Genomic DNA, 11,377 nt, shown 5'->3' on the forward strand with positions numbered 1-11,377 from the left:
GTTCCAGGGCTCGGTCAGACATTTCTGAATACGAGCATTTATTTGTTCTGTTTTATATTCACAATCTGGATTATGATCTAGGGTCGTGACAAAATAATTTGGAGGTATTTTATTTTATTTTTAAAATTTTTATTCTATCTTTTCTTCATTTTCATAGTGGGTTCTGGTTATTTGAGAGAGACTGTGTTTGAATTCTTATAATGGTGTGCATAATTTCAAAAAAATCAAATGGGTGGGTTTTCGAGGCCTTTAGCTACTTATTGGGCCTTTTAAGTTAACAAATTCACTGAAAATTATTGATATAAGAGAACTATTGGGTGAGCAAATAATTCGTGAATCTGTCAATTCGGTCCGAACCAATCTGATCCGTGTAGTTCGATTCGGTTTTCAGATCTTATGGTTCGGTGATGGTTTAAAAAAATAGCAATCTGCTATTTGCGGTTCGGTTAACCGATTAGGCTTTGAAAAAACTGATCCGGTTCAAACCGTTGCCTATATATATATATATATATATATATATATACAATATTGAATATACTTACTGTATTTCTTTCTTTTTTTTTTATTCATTATTTTTTAAGTTAACCCTAGCTCCCAAACTCATTACTCATTGGGTATATGATTTACAAATCTATTGTTGTTATTAGGTATATGATTTACAAATCTATTGCTGTTATTAGATATATGATTTACAAATTTTATTGTTGTTACTGTTAGCCTGTTACCTTGTATATGATTTAAAAATCTCTTTTTTTTTTTTTTTTTTTTTTTTTTTTTTTTTTTTTCTAGTTTTAATTATTAGTTTTTAATTACTAATTTGATACTTTAATGGGTCATAATATGTAATCATATTGGACCATTTGAAAAGCTCAGTCCGTAGGATCCGATCCGTTATTTCACGGATCCATTGGGTTCGGATTGAAGGTTTTCATGAATTGGTTTGGTTTCAAATTTCTCTAATCTGTAAGGATCGGTTCGAATTGAACTTTATCCCAAACCGAACTGATCTGATTCGTGATCTACCCCAACGTATTCACTAATGTGGTCTAATTGGAATGACTCTTAGGTGTGGCACTAAATCCATAAGCTTAATTTATGTAAGATTATTGGTAATATTTGTATAATGTATGTTATAATGAGAAGTTAATAAACTATATCTTGAGTACTTTATATATGTGGTTTAATTTAATTTTATTATATATATATATTGTGGACCTGTGGTTTTCTATTAGGTTTTCTGTCACAAAACTGTGACATGAAACTGTCAGTATGGTATTATTATTATTTTTTCCATAATTGGTATTCACATTTTATTTTCTTCATTTTGCTTGGTTCTTAATCAGCTTGGATGGCTCACAACTCGTATGTGTAATGTATAAGAAAAGTGTTGTGATCAACAGCCACAAGTAGCAACGTAGATCCCAATTTTTTGTAGCAACTTAGATCCCCATTTTTTTGACTGGTATATTTAGATGTGATCAATTCTACTTTCTTTAATACCAAAATCAGGCCAAAATTAGTAAATAAATTAACATTAAATAGCATTGATAATTTGATAGGTCCAGAAATATTGCATTGATCATGGACTCCCGGTGGATTTGACACCAATACCATTTTGTTCCGCCTGGTTCTTTTCGTGTAGGTGGCCTGCAGAACTTAGACAAGCGTTCCAATATCATACAAGTCCCAAATAGATTGGCCGAGACCACATGATCCCGGACTATAACATAATGCCTAATACTTGTTCCGGCGAAGTGCTTTCTGGAACCAATAGGCAGATTGCTTGGGGTACCTTTTGAGGGTTGTGTAATCGACATACACAATGCCAAATCTTGAAGTGTACCCCGCTTTCCATTCGAAGTTGTCAAGCAATGACCACGCAAAGTATCCAATCACATTTGCTCCTTCATCAACTGCCTTCTTCAGTTCATTCAAATAGTCCTTGTAGTAATTCATCCTTGTCTTGTCATCCAAACCCTTAGGGAGGGTCACATTACCGGGATCATCCATACCTGAAAATCATGTGTAGATAAATAATAATAATAATAATAATTAGACCTCTTATATACTTGCCTATCAATTATCTGCAGAAATTAATACCATATGCAGATTGTATCAGATTTTAAATGTGAAAAAGGTTTAAAAAAAAAACATACATACCATTTTCCGCCAAAATAATGGTAGGGTTTTGATAGTGTTCTTTAACGTACATCACTGCTTTGTACATTCCCCAAGGTACAATGTAAAGCCAACCAGAATTTGCCTGCAGATATTCTATTAAAAGGCTTAAACTAAGAGTACTCCATTTTTCATACATAATAGAAACAAAAAACATCAATAAAATCTGTTGCGGAAACTTGATCTGAACTTGGACATAGAGATCAATGTATGATGTGAACTAACATTACCTTTGGACCAATTGGCACTCCGTTACGTTCATCTGCAAAGTCCAAGTTTAAAAAACAGAGAGCAATATAATTTAGGAACAGAAGGATTTATGCATACAATGAAGATGGATTTTTTTTTTTTTTTTTTTGGTATAAAATATATAATTTTTCTTGTCAAGAAGAGGAGGAATATATCTTACAAGCAAATCCAACATTCCAGTCTTGTTGGTAGCCCAGCTCTTTTGCTTTGGTTGGATTCTTTGGATTCTCCATATAAAAAGTAGTATATTCATTGATACCAACATAATCAAATGAACCCTTTACCATCTTAACATCTTCTACTCTGAACTTGGGCAGTCTATTTCCAACAATTTCTTGCATTGTTCTTGGATACTTACCAAATACAATGGGATCAAGAAACCTATGCAAAAAAATTTAACAACAATATTACAAAAATGTGAAAGAATTAACCACTCAGTGTCTTGAGAGAACAATTAAGTGTCTGGTTCTTACCATCCCAAATGAAAATCTCTGGCTCTCTGAGCTGCATCATTGTCTTCCTTTGAATTTGTGAGAGGTTCATAAAACACAAAGTCCAAGAGAATGCCAATCTTTCCTTTCTGTTCTTTCTGTAATTATGTGCACATATATATCACTTAACATTATTAGCTCTCTTTTTAATCCATTGTGAAATATTTAACAATTAAAGTAAGGCCAGAGTACTGTTTGACAAAAAAATAAAAAGATAAGCGGCTCACTTGATACTTGTTGCGATATCTCTGAACTGCAGCTGCATGACTTAAGATCAAATGATGAGCCGCAATGTATGGCTCAGTTGCAGAATCTCCAGCACTGCAGTTTCCATATGATTTGGAGCATCTTCCGGGGGCATGGATGCCGTTGTCATACCCAAGTGCAGCCATACATCTTGGTTCATTAAATGTAAACCAGTTCTTCACTCTGTCTCCAAATGTTTTGAAGCAGAAATCTGCATAATCCGCATAGTCCTTCCTGCAGAGTTTGAATCATTTATCAAATTAATTGCACCATAGGCAGAACAAAAAATTAACACATAAATCAAAAGTTCCATGTTGGAAATTATAGTCCAAAAGTATATAAATCAAGATGTCGAAACTACATGGTAAGTATGCTATTGCTTGTAATGACATACTTACACTACTTGAGGGTTCAACCATCCCAGGTACCTATCATGCAGTGCTTGAGGAAGATCATAGTGATGAAGATTCGCATAAGGAGTAATGCCTGCAACAAAAACATACATTTAAAGCAGTATTAATGTCAAACAGGTTTTGGATTTTGCAACCCTTTGCCCATGTGGAGAAATTAAGTATACAATATCCCGAATATTTTGACACGTGGAATCTATTCCAATGAAAACTCTGTTTTCCTTGATAATAGAGAAGTGGAGAGTTCATAGAGAGTTTTCAGTACCCGGGTATTGTATACTTTCTCAGCTATCAATCAATAAAGGGAATAAATTAATACCTTTTGCGAGCATGTAGTTGATCAACCTGTTGTAGTAAGCAACTCCCTTTTCATTTACCTTCCCAGTTCCATCTACATTAAAAAAAAAAAATTGAATTACAGAGGATTTGTGTGTGCATGTGTGCGCTCATATATACACACAAAAAGAGTAGTGATATATATATATATATATATATATATATATATTCAAAGAAATGATGAAAATAATGTTGTAATAGAGTTAATTACTTGGGAATATCCTGGACCAAGAAATTGAGAAGCGGTAGGCATCGAAGTTCAGGTTTGCCATGAGATCAATATCTTCCTGTCATCAGAGAAGAGAACATGTATAAATAAATATATAATTCTAAAAACAATATACTTACTTTTGTGCCAAGAAAAGCTTAGTATATATTACCTGGTAACGGTGATATTGGTCAACAGCAACATCTGCAGTAGAATTATCCTCTATAATTCCTGTTAATGTATTATTATAGTAATTAAATTCAAAAAAAAAAACCGAAAAAGTAAAAGAAAAAACAGTGGATTGTAGATGGAAAAAAAGACATAAAACAAGGAAACAACTATATATATTTATATATTTTACCGGGAATTTTAATGAAGGCATCCCAGATGCTTGGACCTCGGCCGTCCTTGTGAGCCATGCCTTCCACTTGATACGCTGAAGTGGCCGTACCGAACAAGAACCCCTTCGGAAACCCCTCTCTCAGCAGCCCTTCGCCATTCTTGCCATGCCTGGGCTTATGTGCCAAGCACGGAATAACAATGAGGGAAAGCACAACTACTAGCAATGATTTCTTCATCTTCACAACTAGCATGAGAAAGAGAACATCCATGTGGGCCAGAGTTTCGACTTACATCTAAAATGGATGGAGAAAGTATACAACACCTAGGGAGTACTTGCAAAGGTACCCCAATCAATAAACAGTAATAAAAACTCTCAATTTGCTCTTGATATATAGAAAATGGAGATTTTTTTTTTTTTTTCAAAAGCATGACTGTCCATTAGGAGAAAGTATACAATACTACCAAAAGTATCTACTACTTAGGTTAAATGGGAGTTCTTTTTCACAAACATGTCAGTCAACATTAATATATAAAAAGATAAATTACACTAACCTCTCTTAAAGTCTCGTCAATATACGCACACCTTTCCCCTTATTTGTTAAATAAAACTAACCTCCCTTATCAGATCTATTGAATGGATGGTGTAACATATCATATGAAATTACATTCCTATCCTCACTATATTATTGTATTTCACTAATGTAAAAATGATGGATTTTGAAAAGACAAAAAGGTCCATCATCTTTTATTCATTTCTCAAAACTTATTCAGTCCATTCCGAAACCCCCTCGTCTTCCATCATAAACACTCAAAACTCAATTCCATGTTGCAGCAGAGCCACATGGTCAATAAATAATCAATACACTCAAGAACAATACACTAAACCACAGAACTTCACTCTTCAACTACATTTGAGAACAATTTTCCTTCTTCCTCATTATTTAAAAAAACTCTAATAGATATATTTTTATAAATACACACACACATATATATATACATGTTCAATTAATCATCAATACTCATATAGTATTGATACACATATACAATCCTTTGAAGGAAGAAGAAAAAGAACCTGTGGTGAAGAAGATTTAGCAGTCCACTACTGGACATTAGTATTGAAGAGACCAAACTCAAAAGGTTTTTGTTGAAAAATAAACTTGATTTTAGAATTTTAGTATTTAATTAGCGGTTTTAAGTATTGTGCACTTAGCATGTTAGTGAATATTAAATTATCTTAATGGGAATTAATGTGATGGTGATGGTTACATAAAAGCAAGAGGCATGGAAATTATACTCATGTAAAACCTACTAAAGGATATATCATATATATATATATATATATATATATGTTAATGAGAGTAATCGGTAATTGAACTGTTATTGGTCATATATGTCTTGGAAGCCTGTACAAACTCATGTACTTAAGTATTTTAGATGTAGAGATAAGATGAATAAGATGGAATAATATAAGTGAAATAAAATATTTCCTCCATCTACTTCTCTTTCAAAAATTATTGAGTATTGTGTGTGTATCTATGACGCTTATTTAGAACAAAGTAGTATCAAAACAAAAGTCAACAAAATGATATTGGAGCCTAAATGATCCTGAAGGCCTAACGAAGTTGATCCTAGAGTTCAACATTTTGAGAAGAACATGTTTTTTCTTGATGATGATAAAGAGGAGAAAATGTATTTTATTAGTGAATATTCAATTAAACCAACTATAATTCAGATCCAAAATAAGCATTTGAAATTTGAAGACCCGTAATGACCTGAGAGTAATGAAGAAAGAAAACTATTATATTAGGAACATACCTTATTGCATTAAATAGTTTTATAACAAAAAAAAAAAAAAAAAATTTGAAGACTTTGCCGAGAGGGAAAGCTTAGAGAGTAGCTCTAATGGAGTCCAGTTGCAGAAACAGGACTTAAAAGAAGAAGACAATGGCAATTGTAAAAAAATAATATCATTGGAGGGTGTTTTGATAAATTTATTCGAGTAAGTAAGGTCAAATTTCACAATAAGTAAAAGGACACTTTAGGAATTTTAAAGCATAACAATTGCTGATGTAAGGTCGTCTATGCTGACCACTAACAGCAGCTAACAGGGTTACAGAGGGGAAGACTGTGTTATAAAAATATAAACTTCAAGGGATGTATATGTAATTTGGTAAAAAAAAAGATGAAAGTTTGTGTATATTAACGAAATTTAAGAGAAAATCAGTATAATTTATCCTATATAAAATTGTAGAATTAATTGCACTAAACCTCCAGAATGCACACAGTAAGGACAAGGCAGGAACCGGCCGTTAATAGAAAAATAAAATGACCTTTTTGCCCTTAAATTAAAGGGCAGCGTTTGTAGTTATATCCTGTTATAAGTAGAACTTACCCCACATCGGATTTGGAAGGATTGAAGTGTATATAAATAGGTGGGTATATAGTATTACCTAATAGTTTAAACTTTTGGGTAAATGGGCAAGTACCTAATCGTTACAGTTGGTATCAGAACCAGACCCAATTTTTAATCCGGTATTATGCTAAACGCCCTGCCCGGAAGGCGTCCAGGTTTGTCGCCGGATAGGCAGGGTGGTCCGATCGAGGGCATTGCGTGGGTTCGAGTAGGAAAGAATGTTACAAGTAAAACTTGTCCCACATCGAATTTGGATGAGGTTGAACTCTATATAAAAGGATGGATATGCAACATTACCTATTAGTTCGAGCTTTTAGATAAATGGGTAAGCGCTCACCTATTACATATCCTAATGCAGCTGATGAGGTGGCAAACGTAATCTATCTATTGTCCAATAAAAATGCGACACGCATCATAACCTTATCACTTTAGTTTCAGTTAATATCGATTTTTTCAACCATATGTACAATCTGACACTCTTTTTAACCCACTCAAAAGCTAAGACATCAAACCCTAAGCTGCATTATTCAAATGATGTATTTGCATCATCTCTCACCAGAGATTTAATTCAAATGTAATGATGAGACAATAAAGATAGTAAATTTGAAAGGTAACATTTTTCCAAGACTCTTCTCTCTTTTCTTTCGTTTTTTTTTATCCTATGCAATATACAAACACGACATAGTAAACTTGTAGTCTTAGTATGAGCAATACTTACCTCAAAAAGGGACACCACCGATTCTTCTTCAAGTCTGTTATGAAAGGCTCGGCGGTGAAGTAAATGGACTTGTGGATCAACCCAGGGAAATCATGGGCCAGGAGAGACCGAGAGTACACGATGGCTCGGGTTTTGTTGCTTAAAACAAATAGAGGGACATAGAGCTGCCAAGATGGTAAATTGGGGATTTTGTATAGCATGCCATGTATTTGTATATATAACCCATATAACGGTTGTTAGGATCATTTCTGTCTTTTTAAAAGTTTGCCCTCTCAACCACCATTCAACTAGGGTTGTTTCCGGTAAAATATATTTTTGTATTTTTACTTTTTCAGAGTTCATGGGACTATATAATAATTTGTCAAAAATTAATTTAGGACAATCAAATATCATAAAAAAAAAAAAATAATTATATTTATTCAAAAATTTAAACTATTAAGTAGTGATACATGCCTACCTATTCATACCATTTGTAACCTTGCCGCGTTTCAAAGATTGGGTATAGTTTTGTCCATTTATCAAAAAAATTCAAAAACTTAAGTTGGATAGTATTACAATAACCACTTATTTATATTTATACCAACTAAGTTATTGTTATATTAAAAGGATTACATTACTATGTATTTGGTGGTGAATTACAATTTTCTGTCTTATTTTAAATGTTCTCCTTATAAACTGTGACTCATAATTTTTTATTATTCATTCATTGGGTTAAGTTAGTGTATCAATGCGCAAGGATGCAATTGCAGACAGAAAAGATATTATTAAGAAAGCAAGTAGTATACAAGGATTAAGTCATTGCCTGGAGCTACTTCACTGCATAATACTGATTGTTTAATTTCTAAACAATATACCTAAACAACTAAATTTAAACAATATACCTAAACAACCAAAACCTTACTAAGAATATACATAGTATATTAGTATGACTAAGCGACTACTAATGCTTGCTCCCGCCATGTCCTTCCTTGAGCCAGTAGGCAGACATCTTGTGTCCTAATCTCCAGTACTATTATTGTCTTCAATTCCTGTTAATGATCATTAGAATACATCAAATTCAAAAAAGAAAAAAATATTAACAGAAAAAAAAAAAGAAGAAAAAAAAAACCACCATATTGTGAATGGAAAAAAAAGACACAAGACAAGGAAGTAACTATTATACGATAAAGTAATATATATATATATATATATATATAATTTTAAGGAAGAATGCTGGGACCTAGGCCATGCGTGGTCTCGTATGCCATAGCAATGATTTATTCATCTTCAAAACTCCCACCATAGCCATATTAGAAGTTTAACTAATAACGTTGTTGATGACGATGATGTGTACATCTTCACAATACTATTATAGTATTAGATAAACAAAGAAAGATAACAGTAATAATATTTAGGTGGATTGTGAATCTGTCCAACGACATGTCTGTATTTAGTACGATGATGTATACATCTTTTTATTGGTCACAATTTCTATAATTATGCGTTCCAACTTTTTTGTAAATTAAAAATATAAATTTTAAGACAAAATTACTCTTTAACATTTTCTTATCTTTCTCTTTTTATTCTCATCTTCTCAATTTTATTTCTTATATCAATAACATTCTAAAAAATAAAAAAATAAAAAAGTGAAATATATTATTTTCTTTCAATTTGGATTGCCAAAACAAATAATATTATGGGAATGAATTATTTTATTTCCTTTTTTTAATTATATTTTAACTATGGTGGATTGTGAATCTGTTTAACATCTGCATTTATAGACAATAATTAGCCCTCATTGGACATGAATTTTATCTCCTAATATGATGAAGAAACTTAAAGAGTCATGCATGCATCAAATCTCTTGGTCAATAGGATTTGGTAATTCTTATTTATCTGAATTTTTATTTCCAGTTGTGATTCTTATTGGTCATAATTTCTATAATTATGCGTTCATTTATGAGATGTCTCCCGCCTTTATGAAAATTAAAAATATAAAATTTTAAGACAAAATTATCCTTTAACCTTTTCTTATCTCTCTCTTTTTATTCTCATCTCCTCAATTCTATCCCTTATATCAATAACATTCCAAAAAAATAAAAAGAGGAATATATTATTTTCTTTCAATTCGGACTACAAAAACAAATAATATTATGGGAATGGATTATTTTATTTCCTTTTTTTAATTATATTTTAACTCTCTCTATATATATACATATGCTATATATGGATTTACGTTCAATTCCTATAATCACAATTCATAGAGGTTTTTTTTTTTTTTTTCCTCACTTAATTGATGTACATGCATATATATAATATGTAATATATATATATATATATATATATATATTACATATTATATATATATATATGTATGTATGTATGTATGTATGTATGTATGTATGTATAAATAACTACCTTCATATACGTATAAGTTTTTTATTTCAATTACTTTCATGTCATTATATATATATATATATATATCACTTGCTATCAAAATAAAGCACGTATATATATAGTTAAAATATAATTTTAAAAAAAGACATAAAATAATCAATTCTCATAATGTTACTTGTTTTGGCAAATCCAAAAAGAAAGAAAATAATATGAATAGTGATTATAGGAAACGAACGTGAATCCATATATAGTATATATATATATAGTTAAAATATAATTAAAAAAAGGAAATAAAATAAATTTTTTTTTTTTTTTTTTTTGGCAATCTAAAATGTTATAGATTTAAGGGATAACACCGAGGAGAGGAGAATAAAAGGAGAGATAAAAAAAAGTTAAAGGGTAATTTTGTCTTAAAATTTTATATTTTTAATTTCTATAAAGGCATGAGACATCTCAATAAATGAACGTGTAATTATAGGAATTGTGACCAATAACTTGACTTGTGATTTTTTTTTTTACGTCTCATGAATTATCAAGTATGCAGATATCGTGGTAAGTGTCAAAGTGAATTACTTGACTTGTATTTAGAAGAGAAAAAAAAAAAAAAAAAATTTGGATTGTTTTTTTTATATACGAAGAGTGGTAGAACCGAAGGAAGATAATTTATTTTTATTTTTATTTTTATTAGTAATGCCGGTGATATAGAAAATAAGTGGAGGACTTGCATTAAAAACGATAGTTTATCTTCATTTAAAAACTTTTAATTCCTTGAGCTATTGAAATCCACCACTAAACTAGCTTCATTATTTTCCTTTTAGATGTTGTGATTCTTGTGAAGATTACAACTACATAGGTTCTTAGATCATTATTTATTATTTTATAGAGTCAAAGTGAAGAATTTAAAAAAAAAAAATGAATTTGGCTAAAAGATTGACATGAACAAATCCTTCCTTTTCTTTTATTTTCTTTTCTTTCCCTCCAACCCATCAGAAATTCCCTCCCCCACCACCACACAGCCCACCGTAGTATGATAACTTTCATATTTGTTGATTGATCCTGGCCATGGCTATGCATAGGTGTTAGTTTTGCTTGTGTGTATCTGACTGAACTGTAATGTACTTTGGGCCTGGGCTGAAGTATTGTTTTTTTTTTTTTTTTTTTTTTTTTTTTTGTAGCTTTCTTTGTTTTGTTTGGGCCACTAGTGTGGACTTTTTTTTATTATTTGCTCTTAGTTTTTGCTTGCACAAGTGTTTGGGCCGGGGGAATGCCACCTCGTATTCTTGTAATTATTTTTCCTTTTATTTTATACCTCTTAATTACTGAAATATATATATCTATATACTATTCATTTATTCAAGTGACTAAACTACCCTTACTATTTCCTTGACCGGTGATCATCATCTAAATGGT

At 31.3% G+C, this 11,377-nt stretch overlaps 1 protein-coding gene across 2 annotated transcripts; it reads right to left on the reverse strand.

Annotated features, from left to right (window-relative positions):
* Positions 1 to 1,516: 1,516 nt before the first annotated feature.
* LOC132283860 (beta-glucosidase 44-like) lies at positions 1,517 to 7,817 on the reverse strand. Of its 2 annotated transcripts, none has more exons than XM_059785893.1 (12): positions 7,592 to 7,817; positions 4,480 to 4,628; positions 4,291 to 4,349; positions 4,122 to 4,197; positions 3,894 to 3,965; positions 3,563 to 3,650; positions 3,146 to 3,398; positions 2,901 to 3,016; positions 2,588 to 2,808; positions 2,409 to 2,440; positions 2,161 to 2,263; positions 1,517 to 2,012 (listed from the first exon to the last, which is right to left on the reverse strand). In XM_059785893.1, exons 1-12 carry the CDS (start codon positions 7,789 to 7,791, stop codon positions 1,735 to 1,737), a joined length of 1,647 nt encoding a protein of 548 aa, XP_059641876.1. In that variant the 5' UTR covers positions 7,792 to 7,817; the 3' UTR covers positions 1,517 to 1,734. The 2 variants fall into 2 exon arrangements, with proteins under 2 accessions (XP_059641876.1, XP_059641877.1); XM_059785894.1 differs by having other exon boundaries at positions 4,480 to 4,704; positions 7,592 to 7,726.
* Between the last annotated feature and the right edge of the window lie 3,560 nt (positions 7,818 to 11,377).

The sequence above is a fragment of the Cornus florida genome, unplaced genomic scaffold, assembly GCF_030987335.1.
Source record: "Cornus florida cultivar Cherokee Brave unplaced genomic scaffold, ASM3098733v1 CherokeeBrave_3.0.0_Hap2_Chr11, whole genome shotgun sequence".
In the NCBI taxonomy this organism is placed as follows: Eukaryota; Viridiplantae; Streptophyta; class Magnoliopsida; order Cornales; family Cornaceae; genus Cornus; species Cornus florida.